Source organism: Hirundo rustica, chromosome Z (genome assembly GCF_015227805.2).
Source record: "Hirundo rustica isolate bHirRus1 chromosome Z, bHirRus1.pri.v3, whole genome shotgun sequence".
In the NCBI taxonomy this organism is placed as follows: Eukaryota; Metazoa; Chordata; class Aves; order Passeriformes; family Hirundinidae; genus Hirundo; species Hirundo rustica.
In genome coordinates, this window is record NC_053488.1 from 82053194 (window position 1) to 82073467 (window position 20274).

A 20274-nucleotide genomic window follows, 5' to 3' on the forward strand; every position below is an offset into this window, starting at 1 on the left:
AGGTCAAAATACAGGAGTGGCCAAATAATCATCACATTTCAGGATTAATAAAAAGGAAATCTCCTGCACAATACATTGCATACAGGTGTAACAAAAGCATCCAGCTACTTTAGAATAAATTAAACATATTAGGGATGTAAATAGTTGTGAAGCAAGGAAGACATCCAACATTAATTGGCAAGTTTAGGAACAAAACAATCCCCAATCCAAGGTTATCCTCATTCACTCTTAAAGGATACAGAACTAGAATGGTGCCCAATCTTTCTGCAAAGGAATTTCTAACTTGGTCCAAATCCACTACTATTTATCTGTGCCCAAAAGAGTGGTTTAACTCCTCCAAACCTAAATGGAATACCCAAAACTTCTACTGTGTCATTTGCTGTGCAAACTCTGCTGTGGGTCTCAGGTCTTCTGGACAAACAGATTCACTGGGCATAATCAATATCACAACTAGAAAACAGAGATTTAGCCCAGAATAACATCTCACCTGAATTTCAGGAGGGGCTGAGTTACCCATTTCTTCAATCTTCGACGTCCAAACGAAGTTTTAGTATGATCCAAGACCCAGAGTAGGCTTCCTTTTATTTTCATGTCAGTCTGAAACAATGAAAATAACTTAATTATTTTTAACTGAGCAGTCAGTTTTGCAGAGGGAGGATCTTCACATTATTCAAAACATTGTGTTTGGGCTTTAAGTTACGGCAACTGTACATTCACTATCAATTTCACTCATCAATGATGCCTTACATAGAAAACCTCCAGGAGTCATAAGATACTTAAGTATATTTTTCCTTTAGCTAGAAAAGTTTTTTTAGGAAATGACCAGGATAAATTAAACAGTTAAAAGAAATCTGCGCATAAAGCTCTGAGCAGGAGCACAAAAACAAACCCTACTGCAGACTTCACTCAACTGCAGTTGCTGAAGAAATTAAATTTCAGGAAAGTTCTTTGTTAGTCCAAGCGCAGCAAGGTTCATAACTCATACAAAAAACTAGTTTACATTAACTTCATTTATGCTTCTGAAAATTTTATCTCCCTTCAGTCTGATCCCATTTAAAATAATCTAAGACCTACAGATCAGATTTGCAAATCTGATGAACTACATTGGGAAAAGTATGTCAAACAGCTGTGAAAATCTCAGCATTCATTAAGAAAACATTACATTTGTCCTTACCTGATTCTGTAAAATTTCAAGATTTTTCATTGTTGTCCCATTAATTGTCATGTATTCAGTTTCGCTGGACAACTGTTTGAAATTGCTGAGGAGAGGAATTTCAGATGTTATATATTAAACTTGGGCATGGGCAGAACACTGAAACACTGTCAGGTTTCTCACACTAGATAATTCAACTGTTATACAAATAAATTTTTAAGAATCAAGCAATACTTTATAGTTTTTATTACTACAGTAAATTAAAACAGCCTGCAAGTGCAACTATGTAGGAAAATAAAAATAGGGGAAATTAAAACTATTTGATTTTGTTTTAATATGAAATAACCATGACCTAAATTACTTGACTTTTTGATACTCCTTAACAGAACTGGGTAAGATCAATCCAAAGGTTGTGTTGGTTTAGAATCACCATTAGTAAAAATAATGGTATTAGGTGTGCAATCATATTAGATCTGAAAACCATTTCAGTCTTAGACACACATGTAGTAGTCAGGACTGTGAAGTGCAATATCCTCACTAAATGCTTCTGACAAATCAAGTCATGATTGTCTAGGTTAATCATCCTGCTGACTACCCTTTGCACAGAATCTAGGACACTCTTTGCTGTCTTAGATTAAGCAGATCCACTTGCTGGGCAAGATTTAAAACTATTTTCTTGACTTTTCACATCAAGTTTTTCAGTGCATTCAATTTTAAACCCTCTGAAAAAGTACTTGAATGCTCAAACTTTTCCTGTTAGGCACACACAGCTGCTTTGCTGCTACACTAAAAACAAGAACAGCACCAAAACTTTCAGAAATATGAAATATTCAGAGACTAATCTTATATATTTTTGTTGTATGCAGGTGGTTGGGCCTGTTACCAATTTTTTTCCCTAAATAATGGGTCAAATTAGAAGTATTTTCCACAGAATTGTAAAAAAAAAAAAAGCAGCTTCAACTGAGGGTCCTCAAGAAGTTTAATGACAGCTTGGAAGTACAGCTGACTCAGAACTGTACCCACAGTCATAATTATTCTGCTCTGTGTGCTATTTCAGAAACCAAGGAAGTTGACCAGCAAAAGAAAACACTGGAGGCAAAACCAGCAACACTTTCCAAATTACACAATATTGTAAGCAACAAAACAATACTATTTTTTATTATCTTCAATCACAACTGCTGATGCTGGCAAAAATTAATTAGGAACAATTTCTGCTTGACTCCCACTCCCTGCATGAAACAAACAAATCACACCTGCTGTTCCAAAAGCACCTTCCGGCACCCAGGACAAACAGCAGTTTCCCAATTTGTCACAGCTCAAGCCTCAGCTGAGTGAAACCAAGCCCTTCCACCTTCTCTCCAAAGCCAAGAGAATGCTCCTGGGTTTCCCTCTAACAACAGTGGTTCAGGATTGTGGATTTTTCTGGTCCTGGTGTTTCCACATGTCCCTTGGCTTTAGAGCACGTAGCACAGGACACACTCTGTTCACAGCAGGGCTGCTCAGCAGTGTCTGAAGACAACTCACTCTGTTCCACAGCAAGGTGGATTTACTCTTCTTTCATAATATATTTACAGTTCGTTCAGAGCAGACAAGCTGGAGTTGTTTCACAGCATAAATTATGTGCGTCTTACACTACCCAGGTGTTTTCTTTATCTGAGTTACTTTACCTTGCTATTAATCATGGTAATTGAGAGTTTAGAGTACATGAGTAACAGTCAAGATCAACTGCAGGATATGCCCAACCAACAATTCCACACGTCACAGCACAGAACATGTTTTGCTTCCACCCACTCATCTCCATTCAACTTGGGATCAGAACTTGATAAAAATGTGAAAAAATCCCCCACATTCTTTGTAAGGTATTTAGAGACCAAATGGCAGAAGGCAGCTGTAGGTAACTATTAAGTTAGGGCTGGTTTTGCAGCAAAGGTCTCAGCACAACCCTACCAGCCCACCCTGCACCGCTAAAAGCAACCTTTCCGAAATCATTTTAACAGCATCACAAGGCTGTAACTCCCCCTGCAGGTGACACTGTGACCCCAGTTTCAAAGCACAGACTTACAACAGTCTCCAGCACTCAAGCAGCACAAAACCAAAGTAATAGAAACAGCCTGCAAGTCTGTAACAGAGGAGCGTGGCAAGGCAGGGTCAAGTCATCTCTGGGCTCAGAGAAAGGAAAAGAGTAAACAAACAGAAGTTTCTTGGGAGCTTTAGGAATCTTATAGGGAATACTCATGACAATGAGGTTCCTGTCCATAAAATTACTTTTTCAGAGCAGGATCACAAGATGATGAGTATGAAAAGGTTACTGCTTTGCTTCTGGATAGCAAAGTATATCCCCAGACTTCAGTTATCATGTGTTACTGGAGAAACTGGATCATCTGTGTCATTTTTTCAGTACTTAAGGGGGTTTATAAAAAGAAGTGAGAGCAACTTTCTACACAGGCAGCTAAGACAAGAGGGAACAGCTTTAAACTAAAGTAGGAGAGATTTAGTTTTATAAAGGAATTGTTCCCTGTGAGGGTGGGCAGGCCCTGGCACAGGGTGCCCAGAGAAGCTGTGGCTGCCCCTGGATCCCTGGCAGTGTCCAAGGCCAGGCTGGACACTGAGGCTTGGAGCAGCCTGGGACAGTGGAAGGTGTCCCTGCCCATGGCAGGGGGTGACACTGGGGGAACTTGAAAGTCACTCCTGATCAAACCAGTCTGGGATTCTGACTTTGCCTCTCAAGCAGCTTGCAGTGAATGGTGGTTTTAATGCTGTGTTCATGATTTTCTACAGAAAAGACAGATTCTCCAGAAGAGATAATACATATCATTTCATACTCGATATCTCAGCCTAAGTGAACGCATTTTATTTAGGAATTTACAACTACTTCAATTTTCCAAATCTCTAATGTTTCTGAGTGAAGCTGCAAGGCACTCTGAAACGAACAGATTTTCTTTGCTCAATTACCTTTTTTAGAGCTCTAGAGTCTATGTCTTTGAGGTCTCTAGGGGTGAATAAACCACAGAATGAACTTAGACAGACAAGAAATGCAGGAATCCCTAAAAGCTTTAAGAAGTAAAAACAAGTCTCTCCTTTTTTCAGAAGCACAATCTGTACAGCAAAGGATGTTAAGCCCAAGGCTATGTTTTATGTTTAATTAACCAAGTTTAAATTAATCAGTGAATATTTCCACAGAGCTAGAATTTTTGATCTGAATCCCTTTTTGTTTTGTGTGTTATGCCCTGCATTTCTTGAAGTTAATCCATCACTGTCCAAAACCTACAAACTACTGTCTACAAAGTCTCTCTCCTCCATATCCAACATGCTGCAAAATACAGAGGTAAAGTTGAAATACACCAAGACACATTTCCTCAGGAACTGCTATGCAAATTATGTTTGTTTCACACAAAATTTGGTACTAAAATGTACTTGAAAACCTCTCCTAGATGTGTAATAACTTCTTGACAAAAGCCTTTAATAAAGGTCTCTCCAAACATAAAGTTATTAGAACACACTGAATAACAACTTGTACTGTTCATTACTAAATCTATTTTTACTTGCTGCTGGAACTCTCAAGCAACCTAGACATAGGTTGGGGTCCTGCTGTGGTAGAAATCTTTATTTATTTGCAATATTTCGCCTTTTTTAGGATCTTAAAAGTCGGGTTAAAAGCTTCATAGAAGTATTAGAGTAAAACCTGCTTACCCCCCACCAATGAGAATTCCTTGACTTATATGATCATTCATGACTCTTCCTACCAAACTGAAATGTAATTTTTTTTTCAGCTGGGAGAAGAGAGCTTGTCCAAAGAAGATACAAAGATGTAATGAATTTTTCTGTCATTCTTCCTATCAAATAGGTCTTCTTCATCCAGACCTGTGACACATTAACAAACAGACAGCTACCTCATAATTCCCACTTCATCCTCTCTGACTCACCTGTATATGCTCACTGAGCTGAATTCTTCTAGGAATTTTAAGTTGCTTGACACTGCAATGGAAGTTATTTCTCTTCTATTTCCTAATTCAGGGCATTCATGAACCTGACATCTTTTGCTCAGAAGTCTTTCACTGTTCAGTATCTATATAGCATTTCATTGGCATCAGAAAAAATATTGACATTGAGTTTGCCTGAATATTTGGCTCAGCTTGACGATCCTCATGACACACTACAAGCAGCAAGTGAAACTCAGTATTGGGTAGTTGGAGCACAAAGGTAGAAACAAACACAGCAGAATCCAAGCTCCTGACCACAAAGTTAGCTCAAAAAATGTTATTTTATTTCTTCACAGAACATCACCAAGATATTAAGTATTTCTTTGCCTTTTCCCTCAGATGCTCATACATTACTCAGAAATCCATTTGAGCAACCTTCAGCAGGCAAATGTCAGTGCTAAGATCTAGCGCTTTTCCTTCGCCATCTACAATGTACTTGATTTTAGGATACAGCTGCTACAAATGTGACTGACTGCTGCTACATAAACCTCCACATAATTATATTTGTCCTCTGCTATTGAATTACTTCTACATAAAAGATGGATTTCTCATTTTCTCCAGGTAGAAGAACATTCACTTCCTGTGTGATTGCACACAGGACACTGTGACAGCAGTGACCAACGAGCTGACCAAGAAATGGCATTTCCTTGGAATTAATTTTCTTCCTTAGAAGTTCACTAGGATTTCTCCACCTATGCCAGCATATTTAAAAAAAAAAAAAAAAAAAAAAGGCAGTCAAAGAAGGCACACCACAGTGCAGGAACACCACAGATCAGCACACCCCTTGATGGATCAGCAGGGAAGATGCCACAGGAATTCCTTCCCCATGAGGTCTATAAGCACATCGAACTTTTTGTTAACATTTAAATACAACTTGCAGAGAAGGGCAACTTAAGGAAACAAATCCACCCCAAAATTCAGAACACATGGATAATTTCCAAATATTTTGGTGGACACCTAGGAAAGTGTTTAAGCAGTGTTTAAAGCTGCTGGCACCTGCAAGTGACGTTTTAAATGCAGCTGGTAATCTAAACCTGTAATGTAGGGAGCCATCCAAAATTAGGCTTCAAACTCTCAGAATCCCACACAATATGTGAATGATCTACAAATTACATGACATATTCCTAATTTTCCAGTCTGCAGCCAGACTGACTTTATTAAATTCTGCATCCTTATGGGACAGAGGAATACTGAGACAACTGGGAGGATATTTTGCAGAGGATCCACAAAAGATACAGCTGTTTTGTTTAATAAGCCTCAATGATATTTTCGAAGATAAGCCAGGTAGGACAGCAATGTTTTATACTCACACCAGACAGGATAAGAGAAGCTTTAGCAGTGACATCTTTCCATTTTCATTTGATTCACCTGCATAAGCCTGTCACAAATCTTGAGTACTCATCTCAGCATATCTAATAAACCCAAGTGTTCAGGCTGCTTAAGAGGTGACAAGGTTACACGTCTGTGTGGCTTTGCAGTAACTTTGCACAAATGGTGGTGCTCCAGCAACAGATTTTGCCATGATCCTTCTCTCCACTCCTACTGACCACTAGGTCAAGCCAAGGGATTTTCCAGAAAGCCAGGATGTGTTGAACGGTTCTCTTTAAAACTGGTAACTAGATTCAACAACTCAAACAGACCTGCTGAGTACTGCCTGAACATTACAACACACTAGCGTTTATACCTGCCTCCACAGCTAAAGAAAGAAAACATTATTTACACACTGCTGGCAAACCGCAAGGACATCTGCAAAGCTAAGTTGCAACAGTATTTTTTTAACTGCCCAGAAAAGCCCTATATTTTGGTTACACAGTAAAACTAAGATTGAGATGTCACAGCCACTACAAACAAACTTGAAAAATTTTCTCCCTAGTATCTACCAGTCTTTACGTCTTGTTTGTTTTCAGTAACACCCAGCAGCAGTATATGCTCATTCACATCACTGACAGTAATGTCTACACAAACATATTTCATAAAGGTTTTCCTGAAACACCACTCAAAGAAAACACTTGATTCTTTCAGTTCTGATTAGGAAATCAAATGGAAGGTGTCATTTTTACAAAGACTATGTTTATCACTAGCAGGTTTTTCATTACAATCAGGGACACTGCTAAAATTTGCAAGAAGTGGTGCTTTGAATTGGAAATTTATATAAGGCAACTTACCTTGGATTGTAAAGCATCTTTTCCAAATTAAATTCCTTGAGATATGCAATTACTGCTGCCAGAGCGCAAATAACAGGCTTATCCAAGCTTAGTATTACAGACAGGTTTTGAGGACCTAAAAAAAAATAATTTTTCTTGTTAAATGTTTATTTTCTGGTTAACTCACTGTCTGCTACTAAGGTATTGTAGAAAAAGTATAATCTGCTTTTCAATTTATTCTAATAGAAATATGTAATGTACGTACAGTGTTTTATGACATCTATAAATCAACATAAAGCAAGGCTCCAAAATAACACAGTTCCAAACAATGCAGAACATTGCAACAGTGTAAACACATTATGAAACAGAAAACATTTGACTCCATGGGTTTTTCTTCATTAAAAAAAATAATAACTGTTGGCAAAACAAACTTCTAAATACACGAACTAAGAATGGAATTCTTCATTTTTGCACACAGTGCTCTACTACAGTGCCTGTTCCAGCTGCAAAAACAGGAAAACTCACTCCATGATACCACAACAACAACAGGTATTTTTAAAAACCAAAATAGTTCCCTTTTTTTCAAAGATGCTTCTAAAGCAGTTCTCCTGTTCTCAGGTAACACCTACAAGAACTTTAGAATTTAGTAACAAGAATGTTACTCCTATCTTCCAAGAGGGCAAGAAGGAAGGCCCAGGAAAACTCCCAGCCAGTCACCTCTATCCCTGGCAAGGGGATGAGACAGGTGGCTCTGTAAGTCATCACCAAGCATGCAGAAAGAAAGATCATCAGAAGTGGCCAGCAGGGATTCATCAAGGGGACACTGTTTGGAAGAGCTGGGCAGAGAGAAACCCAGTGAGATTCACCAAGGTCTACAGGTCCTGCACCTGGGGAGGAATAAGCCCAAGTACCAGAACAGATTAGGAGTGACCTAAAAGAGACCAGCTCTGTGGAGAAGGACGTAGGGATGCTGGTGGATGACAAGTTGATTATGAGCTGACAGACTGTCCTGAGGGCCAGGAGGCCCAGTGGGATCCTGGAGTCCATTAGGAAGGGTATGGCCAACAGGTCAGGGAGGGGATCCTGCCCCTCTGCCCTGCCCAGGTGAGGCCATATCTGGAATGCTGTGTTCAGTTCTGGGCTCCAGAGTTCAAGAAAGACAAGGAGTTGCTGTAGAGGGTCCAGGGGAAGCCATAAAGGTGATTAAGAGGCTGGAGCATCTCTTATGGGGAGACGCTGAGGTCTGAGCCTGTTCAGTCTAAAGGAGAGAAGACTGAGAGGGGATCTCTTCAATCCATATAAATACCTCAAAGGGGTGTCAAAGGATGGTGCCAGACTCTTCAGTGGTGCCCAGTGATAGGATGAGGAGCAGTGGCCATAAAATAAACCACAAGTTCATGAGGAAGAACTTCTTCACATTAAGAGTGGCAGTGCACTGAAACAGGCTGCCCAGGGTGCTCATGGAATCTCCCTCGCTGGACACATCCCAATCCCAGCTGGACACATTCCTGTGTCACTGCTCCAGGGGACCCTGCCTGGGGCTGGGGGATTGGCCTGGATGAACTCCAGAGATCTATTTCAGCCCCAGATATCTTGGGATTCTGTGAACTTGAGAAACATTTCAGATGTTGAGTAATTCCCCTCAGCTGTTATTTACATTTATATTTGTCCTGGTTTGGGACAAATTTGGGAGAAAACCCCTGTATAGGATCCCTCTAAGGAAGCAAACCCACGTGGCCCCTCCCTCCAACCGGTCTGGTAAAAAAAAAAAAACTCTTTGGAGAAAAGTGGAAAAAACTATTTTACTAAACAAATGAAGTGCATACAAGTATAAAGAATGAATAATATGAAACAATAAAACCTCTCCTTCTGAAGTGAGATGGCAAATTGAGAAAGTCCTTGCCGTGGGTGTAGCTCAGCTCTCTCTTTCAGTGTCTCTCATCAGTCCCAGTCCCTCTGGCGCTGCTGGAAAATGCCGAGGTCCAGGCCCCGGTGGGCCGCAGGTGCAGCCCCCAGTGCTCCCCTGGGTTTTCAGTCCAGAGCAGGTTTAAACAGTTCCAAGAAAAAGGAAAAAAAACAGTCCAGGGAACTTCTCTGCCCTAGCTAGCTGAAACTAACTAAAAGCAAAAAAGATCTCTGTCCTGCAGTCTCTCCAAGCCTCCGCCGAACACGCTGTCCGCAGCAGAATGTGGAGGAGTCAGGCAGTTTTCTCAAAACAAACTCCGCGCTTCTCCTTGCTCTTAGAACCAGTCTTAAAGGCACAGGACTCAATATACAGCACAAACAGAACAGACAACTGGGGATACAAGCATCATAAAGTTACCCTAGGACAATATTTAAATCTGTCTAAACACACACCTTCAAGCTATGAAAAAAAGTAATGGCAGCCCTGTGTTCATTTCTATTTTAATAATGTTCCTTTTTCTCCACGCCCAACATAGGATCCCACTGTGCAGAAGATGAAGCAAAGGTGTCGAAAAGCCTGCATGAATGTAAAGGCTAATAGGATGTATGCTTCAAAGATATTTGGAATGAAAGACCTGTAATGTCAAGCACTTCTTTTGCATAAAAATCTGAATGACATACCTGAAGTACCAGGTGACTCTTTTGTATAGAAGTCAGTAACCCTTTGGAAAGCATGGCTGTACTCAAAGTTGAGGTTTTCCATCCTTTCTATCCTAATTCTGTCATCCTGTAACCTGCAAAAAAAAAAAAAAAAAAAACTTTCAGGTTTTTACACTCCCCTCATGAAGAGCACTGAATGAGGTTACAAAGGTACACTTTCTTTTGTCTTTGCTTTGTTAGGGGTTGAATGGGTAAAGAATGAAGAGATGAGCTATTAAAGTATGTTGAAAACATTTCCAAGTGCGTTGTACTTTTTAAAATGTTTCTTCTAGCCTCTGTGAAAGTACAAATAAAACAAATTCAAACAGCAGCAAGCACAGACAAAAGAGAGACTGCAAGAGGTGGTGTCTAGCATACCTGCAAAGGTATATAAACATTTCTTCACCAATCGTAGCAAGTATTCGCCTGTCACCGAGACACGCAAAGCAATCACACGCAGACAAGAGATTTTTGCAGAGGTTCCTCTGATCCAGCTCCCAGGTGAAAGAGCAGAGAGAAGAGACCCCTTTGTTTATTCTTTTACTTTTATACATTTGTGGGTCTAGCAGAAGATTGGCTTTTTGGGGTTTCCACCCCTCAGCCTCAGTGGCCAGACGAATTGTCAGTTACAATTGTTTTCAGGTTAGAAATATGCAAACAAAGGACAAAGAATGAAAAACAAAGGGTTTGTTTATATTACTTCTGTGGGAAAGGTAGAAAAACTGCTCTAATATTCTACAGTAACTAAAAGATCTGACTCCATTTATGAAAATCAAAAGGCTAATAAAAAACTCAGAAAAAACAGGGTAACATTCGCCTCATCTCTTCTTAAAAACTTCTGATGATCAAACACTTAAGCTGTTATCCTATCCTATTGCCATATTTAGTTATCCTTTGTCTTGGAAGATTTTGCTCCATGCTGGGGAACTCAAGGGCTGAATTTCTTTTAGCCCTATTGCAGTCTAGGCAGCCAAGGATGTTATTTCTGATAACCCACTCCTGCCAGCATATCAGCAGTTCCTCCCAGTTTAACAGCACCAGCAAACACAGCAAACTTTACAAGATGCAGCATTTCCACACTGACTGTTTTTCCTAACTGGTTACTGAAATGAAGACTGGATGCTGCTTTATCATTGCAATTTGCACAGTTGTTGATAAGCATTGAACAGATACGCTGGTTAAAAAAAACACAAACAAAAAACCACATAGGCCCTGCCAGCCTTGAGCACAATTACACAGCTACACAGTGAGCACTGAACCATGGGCCAGGAGGAAGCTCCAGTGAAAAGACACACAAAACCTACTTGGCCTCAGGGTTTTCACTCACTCTCACATCCCCATGGAATGTGAATTAACCAAGTGTGTTGAGAAGACTGGAATTATGCCAATGAGAGGGACTCTGTAGGTATTACAGCATGGAAGTTAATCAATACCCTTTTACCAGGGCTTTTCAAATTCACAGGAAAAAACAAACAGATTTTCTGCACTATGTTCTACATACTCCTACCTGAAAGGATCAATACATCTCTGAGGCCCAGCTCTTAAAAATGAGAGTCAATTTCCACACCACATGTCCAACTAACCAGACCTGCCCCAGCACATGCTCAAGTGATTCTTTCCCTGCCTTTTAACTGACTGATCAAACTAAGTTTTCAGTCTTTATACTCTCTGGGAGTCCCCTCTCCCCAGCCCTTCCCAGAATGAGCAAACATTCTCCAAGCAAAGGAAAATACCAACACCAGTCAGCTGTTTTATTCCTTGCCTTTCTCCCCTTGCTCCAACCCCCACCAATTAATCATGTGCTCTAGCATATCCACACCTTTTGGTAAATGTTGTAAAATGGTAAAACACTGCAGTGTTTCACTGCAGTGGTGCAAAAACACCCCTTCAGCACCACTTCATGAGGCAATGGATGACACCTGGAGATCAGCACAGCACCTTTGAGTCAGCTTAAAACACAGAAGGGCCTTTCCGCTGACCATGTGTGAGTTAGGGACTTAGAGAAATATTTTTAAGCAAAAAAAAATTTTTTCATTTCTACCTCTTTATGGTTTTATAGCAATGACTACAGAAAAGAAAGGTTTAACAAGGTCTGCAGACCTAATTTGTAGAATGAAAGTCAAAAAGGAAGGCTTGGGGTATATTTCACTGGATGGTTCATGCCACATCAGTTTGTTTTCTGATATTTAAACATTAATTGGTGTCATTTGCTTTAACATATTTGTGGTTTTCTTCCCTTTTATAACCAAATGTATGCAACTCCTTAGCATGAACTCTGGAATATGATAGTTACAATCAATATACGTTGAGTGATTTCTGACCGTATTTTCATTTGTCAACTCTATGGAAGTGAAACATTTACAATTATTAGCTCAGCGACCCTTCACATATTTTATTATTTTTAGATACAGCAACTTCAAATATATATATATGACATTCTGACTGAGAATATGCACCTGATATTCTAGATAAAGCAAAAAAAATGGAAAGTTACAGAGTCAGTGTGTGAAAAAATCTTAATTTTTATAAAGATTGATATCAAAACAAAGTTTGCTGCAGAAGCTTTCACGTATGTCCTTTGTGAAGCAAGATGATCACCAAAGGCCATTTTCCTGATTTTAGTCAGGATGATATGTCGATGCTTATTTTATCTCTCCAGCCACCAATGCCTATTTAAATCAGAAGTCAATTCACCATCAACTTTTGTAAACATCACTCTCATGAGAAGCTCCAAATGAGCTGCAGTTCAACTCTTCCCAGCTCCCTGAAAACAAGCCATGCTCTTAGTCCCTGACCTCATCAGAGATTAACTCAACCCCTCAAAGCTCCCTCACCTCCTCTGCCCAGTCCTTCTGCATCCCCTGAACTGGACACTGAGTGACCAGGGAGCTTGAAGGGACGAACCTCCAGTGCCCTCATCAGAATATCCTGCTCCTCCCACACACAGGGTTTGGTGCAGAGCTGCATCTCTTCTCAAGATAAATCACAAAAGCTGCCCAAGGACATGACCACCACCCACAGCCAAGGATCTGAAATCACTGAATCCACAGACAACTGAATAAAGGATGGAATCCTATACATACTGTAATAATGTAACTTGTGCATCCTAACCTACCCTGTTCTACGATTCTGTAACTGGAGGGACTGATTTATCTGTCACCCTGCTGGCAAAGTGAAAAAGGATCAACACTGGTGGATTTAATTCCTTTCTTTATCTGACAATTTGATGCATCCACTTAAAATTCATTGCTTAACAAGTGCTGTAGGAAAAATATTTAAAAGAGAGCTCTCAATTTGATGGAAAAGTCTCTTTAGAAAAATGTTTATGAAAATGCTAGAAGCTAAAAGGAAGCAACATAAATAAAACTAATTTACAGAAACTGATTCAATATCTAAAAAATAACAAAATCTTTTATTAAGAATGAGCTTGCTTTAAGCACAAGAGCTAACTGCAGTTTGCAGAATAAAGCAGAAATCACTTCATTGCTGTTCTACTATTCACATTAAACAGGCACAAAGTGAATAAAGACTTAATGTAAAAACCATCCAAACTCAGTTTTCTTAAAGCTCAGCAAGTCCTGCTAAGGAAAGCAACTAACTGCAGAAGTTTACCTTACAACTACTATCCTGCTGTGCCCATTCTGCTTTGGTACATGCAAATGTAGGGGTGCATGGACCAAAATTTCCCTGCACAGCCCAGTATCACAACACAAGGACATCAGTGATGCAGAATTTGGGATGTGTCTGCTCCTAAAATTTAGTATGAAATTTTTACTTCTGATGCTAAGCCCAGATCTGTAAAGCACAAATGATTTATTTAATTTTTTCTGTACAATTTATTCAAACTGCTCTTTTGTCTGCATATCTCATAATTTATTCTGCTGGATGACCAGTCTGTCACTGCAGGGAAAAACAGCCCAGCAAGGCAAGGCAACCTGAATGCATTAGTCCTTTCAGATACCCAGGCACATCGTGTCCCTCTCCTTTATAAACACACTTGGCAGAAACTGCATTTCCTTTACTTGTCACCTTTGCTACCTTTGCTATCCAGACACTCCTAGGTCAGGGGGCTCAGGTCTGAGTGTCTGTGGGAATGGAGAACAAGCATCCTTCCTTTTTTGGTGAGTCTTGGAACAGAGCTGCAGCAACTTCTCTGGGAAAGCCTCAGGGACATTTCCAAGCAGTTGTTCTTTTGGCACCAAGCACATTTTCAGAAGCGCAGCTTTTTCTGCAGAGTCAATTACTTCCCCACTTTTGCTCCGAGCAGCTTTCAGATGCCAGAGATGGAGACTGCTATTGCAAGAAGACAGCAGCACAGTCACCTTCTCTGAATATCTGACACAAATCGCTGCTGTCCATGAGAACCAAAGAGAAACCACCACAAGGGTGTTATATACAAAACATTACCCTACATGACCTCCAGCTTCCGAAACGCCCCATCCCAAACCCCTCCTGAATGCCAGAAGCTGCTGAAAAGCCCAGAAGCAACCCTGAGACGCTTTAATGTACATATATACATATGTAGATCTGCTTACTCACATGCATATATACATACAAATATATATACACACAGAGAGAAAAACTTTAGGAAAACTTGCTTGCCTTTTTCCATCCAAACTACCAACATTTCTCAACACATTTTCTGATTTTCTCAGGAAGAGCTGCATCTGAAAAGAACTCCAACCACACTGAGAAGTCTGGAACCTGGAATCAAGGAATTCTAAGAAAACATTCTTTTAGCTTTAGGAACTCAAGAGGCAGGAGCTGCCAAAGAAATGGAGTAAGCAGGTTAGAGAAAAGCAAAGGGCTGTGCAGGCTCTGCATGACACTGCATCCCTTCTGTGAGGGCAGAATTAGGTAGCACAGGACAAAACACAAGCACACTATCATAGCAGCTTCTGCACCCACAAATAGAAACCTTCTACAGACTTCTTCCATCTGTCTGTCTGAAGAATGGAATGAGGTACATTGCATTCATGTCTTGGAAAGTAGAAAGGATCAAGCACTGCTAGGAAATTATTTATTAGCACCTAGGAATAGCAGGATGAGCAATAGTCAACATCGAAATAAGACAATCCTACCATGTCAATTTAATTTCCCTCAGTTGCACAGGAACTGATTCTGGGGACAGAGAAGACACAGATCCTGTATCTGCTTGATCTCAGGGAAGTTATTTCACAGTTTCACACATCCTCACAGCTGATGTGCAGAGCATGATTCACAGGGAAGTGCTCTTACAGAACGGTACCAAACACGCTGGAGAGCAGCGCTCAGGCTGGCAGCAGGTCTCCCTGTGAAATGAGGTGAGTGTTTTGCACAGCGCCACAGCTCAGCACTGCTATGGGAGCACTCTCTGCTCCAGTACCACTCACAAAGGCAGTCCCAGAGAGGACAATTCCAGCCCACTCAAACACAGTGTGAGGCTGAGGTGGCCGCCAAGACTGTTAGAAAATCCAACTCAAAGTGCAGCAGAGAAACTACCTAAGAGGTATCAATTTTCTCCATCATCTATGGCTGTGAACAAACACACGGAGGGATAAATGAAGCCCTAACCTCTGATGTAGAAGTTCTTTCCATTCAATACTCCAAGCATGTGGAGTTTACTGCAGAGTGCCAGCATAGAGCAGTTCCTACCCAGTGACCAGCACTGCTTACAGGGAAGTGCAGTGCCTTGTGCAAGTATCAAATCACACAACTCTTCAGAGCCAGCACAGCATCTTGCCCACACCTCCAGCAGTACTTACTTTCCCCTGTTTTGCAGGAGCTGTACAGAACATGATGCTGCGAGAATGCAGCTCACACTGGTTCGGTCTCATCAGAAGCCTGGACTAATCTGTCTCGTGACTGTCTCACTGCCCCCTCCACCTGCACCCTGCAGAGATATGCTACACACGGCCAAGTAAGCCAGATGCACAAGTGTGTCCCCAAAATCAGCAGTTCCTCCATTCAGGATTCCGCCAACCAGCATCTCTTTCCTTGCAGGGCTTCAAACAAATTTAACAAAACAAAAAAAAACCACACCAAACCAAATCAAAAACAATGAAAAAAATCAAACAGCAACCAAACCCAACCACAAACAAACAAACAAAGGCAACAAGAACACCACAAAACAAAGCACAGGAAAACCCTGCTTTGTATCTGTCATACTACATGCCCACCGATGAATTAATGTTCCTTCTATTATACCCCATGGTGGACAAATAGCTGTTTCTGAATCAAAGTGGGAGTGACGAAGGAGTGAGGACACAGAGACAATCATTTGCTCATGACATCTTGGGATTATCCCTATAGGCAAATACAAGTATTCCTACATATCTGGATCTATACAACAAAGATGAAAAATGCACTGGTGACAAAGGAATGAAACCCCGCATTGATGCAGTAAATCCTAAAATCAGGCATAGAAGGCTCCTCCCCATCTCTCTTTCTTGTACCTCATTGACAGGTCATGAAACGCAAGCCCTACATTGTGCTTTTGGGATCATTTCCAAATTCCAAACCTCCCTTTCTGCCCTCAAGGAAGGAGCATTTCATATCCCTGTGTCGCCCAAGCTTTTGCCAAGTCATAAATAAAATGTTAGTTATCTGTGTTCTTTTCCATCACTTAGGATAATTTCCTTTATTTTCTTTCACTGTGGGTCTTAAACCTCGTACAATGTACAGCTGGACAAGCAAACTATAAAAATGGAGTAATTACTCATTTAATTCAACACTAGCTCTTACTGTTGTGTCTGGTCTCAACTGCTTTGCAGCTGCAGCTCCGTGTGTTTACATCACTGCACCTACTGACTGCCACAGTACCCCTCTCTGATTCTCTATTCTTCATATTACCACTGCTGTTGTGCTTTGTAGTTTAATACTCAATCTGACTTTTCCTCATACCCTTCCTCATGATTGTGGGAAGACACATAGAGATAGTACTAAAGGCAATCTTGCTCCCCATACAATGCAGCTGTGTTAATTACCAAAGAGTGGTAACAGCCTTGCCCTCACAGCTATGGGTGTGAAAAAAGAGTGAATTAGCTTGAAGAGCGTTAGTTGGAGTTTGCTGGCTGTGCTGTGAGGAGGAAAGGACAGGAGGTCACGTGAGGGACAGACAGGGCTAAGTGACTGTGCTAGGGATAGAAAGGAGCAAGCTGGAAGGCAGAAGAAGGAGATAAAGAGCCAGAGATGTGTGGAGCTGTTCACGGGACTGCAACATAGAAAGGGTATGAAAGACTTGTAGATAACATGATATTGATGCTTGGAGCCCTCTGAAGTTTTTAAAGAAGCACTGTTGAGTTCTGTGGCCATGTCGACGACAATGACGGGTGAATTTTTTGAGCAAGCTCAAGCACTCTCATTCGGGACACCACTGAATACTATTTCAGTTTCTTTTTGAATCAGCAAGCCTTTTAGAAGGCTTTTTTACCAAAAGGGGCCTTCTAAAAGCAATTCTACAACACCAGACAATACATTGGCAGATGGAAAAGTTGAGTTCTGTATTACACATTATATAACTCAAAATTATTACCACTTTACTTTGCATCATTTAGGAAAAAAAATAAACCTTTGAAGTGCTTAAAAATATTTTGAATAAATTAAATAACAAAAAGAGCGTGACTAAAAGAAACCAAAAAGTTCTCAACAGGCAGAGCAAAAGAGAAGGCGACAGAACAGCCTTGAAAGAATTAGTTTTGAGACTGTAATACAGAAGTGTGGACTAACACCTTGTTCTAAGCAGCAGCATTTCTACTACCTCTTGAGAACCCCGCAGCACGATCAGTACATCACACAGCCTCCCAAAGTGAACGCACAGCTCTTTGTTCCCCACAAACACGTGCTGTCTGATCATACTTGTCCCGACTGACAGGAACACAAAACGTTCTCATTTCCAACAGCAAAAACTTCTGAGCAGAAAGCACTTTTCTCTGTCTCTCCTGTAATATTTTTGCAAAGGCATCCCACCTACCAGATCTCTCAATGAAGTCGTAACCATTGTGCTTCTGTCAAATCTCTGCCTACTGGCATCAGCACTTACCATCACAACACCTCTCTAGCATCAAAGCTGATGGAGGAAATAGTCAGTAGAAAACATCTTTTTCAAAGACATATCTTCTCTAGCAGCAGAAGTAACAATCTAAATTCAGCCTGAACAAGCCCAAGCTCACTGCTTAACGATATTTCCCAACTACTTTAATTATCTCTCCTTCCCTTATGCTTTGTGTGAGCACAAAAATCTCCATTTTAATTTCAACATATTTGAAATAGCACCAGCCTTCAAAACATTGGAGATTATGAGGGTAATGCACGTACATATGCAAAACATACAGTACTTTGTCCAACAAACAAAAGCGTTTCCTAGGTGAGGCTGTTTAATTAAAAATTAAAAGCAGCTACAATGCAACATACTTCTGGAAAGAATCTTAAATTCAAGATTACCTGTTCACAGGATTAAAGAGAAACCCAAAACAAAGCCGAAAGCTGCAGAATGTATCAGCCACAGAAAATCCATAATGGTTAGAATGACACTGAGCTGCTGGAGAGTGTCCAGGGGAGGCCACAGAGAGGATTTGGGCTCTAGAGCATCTCTGTGCTGGGCACAGACTGCGGGAGCTGGGCCTGGTCAGGCTGCAGAAGGGAAGGCTGAGAGCGGGTCCCATCAATCCATACCAACATCTCCAAGGGGTGCCAGAGGATGGGGCCAGGCTCTGTTCAGTGGTGCCAGGGCCAGGATGAGGAGCAGTGGCCATCAAAGAAACCACAGCGAGTTCCACCCCAGCAGGAGGAGGAACTTCTCTGTGTGGAGGGGCAGAGCCCTGGAAGGGCTGCCCAGGGAGGGCCTGGAGTGTCCCTGTGCGGAGACATCCCAACCCCAGCTGGACACGTTCCTGTGTCACTGTCACAGGGGACCCTGCCTGGGCAGGGCTTGGGTTGGGTGAGCTGTGATTCTGTTCTAAGGACTACTGATGAAGTAGGAATCAGATTTGCCCAGGTTAGTAGAAAAAAGATTCCACAAGCACAGACTAACAACATTAATAGGAACTTGAAGGGAAGTCACCACCAGCTTATTAAACATCATTTCCAATGATTATATAAGAAAAAACTGAGATGGTGACACACAGTCCATCCAAGACTCTGTTTGAAATCACTCTGAGCTAACCTCCCACACTGCTACCACTACTCCACCTGCCAAAACCTGTCAGAAACATAATTTCTGTTCCTTTAATCCGAATAAGAATTGCTGTGGAAATTTACAAGGAGCACCAAACACCCAATACAGACCTCACTGAGAAAGCACATTGCCTCTGCAAGCAGCAAGGCAACACCTGGATATTACACCCATCACTGCATTGAAATGATTTAAGTTTAGGGGATTTAGGTTCATACTCAAGAGGGGATCTAGCAGCTGTTGAGGCTCTTACACACCTTCCTTTGGGCTGCAGAGACATAGAGTGCCCACTGCCTGGTTTCCAGCTTCCTGTGAGACAGGCTCAGATCAGAACTTTGTACAATAAACACAAAGAGCTACAGAACCCCATGAGAACTGTCCTGGAGAGGGACAGGACATGCAGAGTCTCAGGGACAGCCTGGAGAAGGGGGAAGGCCAAGGAGCAGATGGCTGTGCTCTGCAGACAATGTCACATGGGAATGGAAGAGCTGAAAGGCCACAAAAAGAGACAAAAGAAAAAACAAAAAAAAAAAACCACACAACCACCACAAAAACCAAAAAAACAACTAAAGATAAAAATCCACCCAGCTGAATCCTGTTGATAAATACTCAGGCATCATGTAAGATTACAGACTGACTTAATCAGAAAAGAGTAAAATCAAAATTTCCCCATAATATCTCAGTTTAATTTAAACATGGAAGGAAAGCATACACATTACTGTGTTTTCAAGCTATGCTGGTAGGTCATTACACATGGCACTCAGGCAGAACACCTGCAATTGTTCTTAATTCTTTGTTTACTCTAAGAGGTTATAATAAAAAGGAGAAAAAAATCCAAAATATATCTTCAGAATTTTGATAATTTTATCCAGATATTTTTGCACAAATATTCTGAATTATTATCTTTGATAATTAACTATATTGAAAATAAGTATCTGATCTGTATCTGAATCTGAAAATTCTGGATACCTGCTCCTCTGGGTACTAGGATCATTTAAAAAAAAAGTAGAAAATACATTCACTCAGGCTTGCAGAAGAAAAGAAAAACAGCATGGTGATTGCATTCCATTATTAGGAGGCTACAGCATATGTCAAATGAGGACAGACTAAGGAAATCTAATGCATTTGGCATGGAGAAAGTTAAGAGGGCATCTTCTATCACCCAGGGGGCATTAGATTCTGGTGAGAGGTGCACACACAAAACTAAGCAGCCATGAGTTGCATTCTCTCCCACAAGACCAA

General features: G+C 40.9%; 1 protein-coding gene across 1 annotated transcript in view; it reads right to left on the minus strand.

The window, feature by feature from the left end:
- MSH3 (mutS homolog 3) overlaps positions 1–20274 on the minus strand; it is a 92790-nt gene that overhangs the window by 51472 nt on the left and 21044 nt on the right. Inside the window, exons 9-12 of the mRNA XM_058424111.1 lie at positions 9864–9976; positions 7299–7413; positions 1175–1259; positions 488–597 (exon numbers count right to left, since the gene is read on the minus strand). Of these exons, the coding sequence (XP_058280094.1) occupies positions 488–597; positions 1175–1259; positions 7299–7413; positions 9864–9976 (423 nt within the window). The remainder of the gene's footprint in view (positions 1–487; positions 598–1174; positions 1260–7298; positions 7414–9863; positions 9977–20274) is intronic.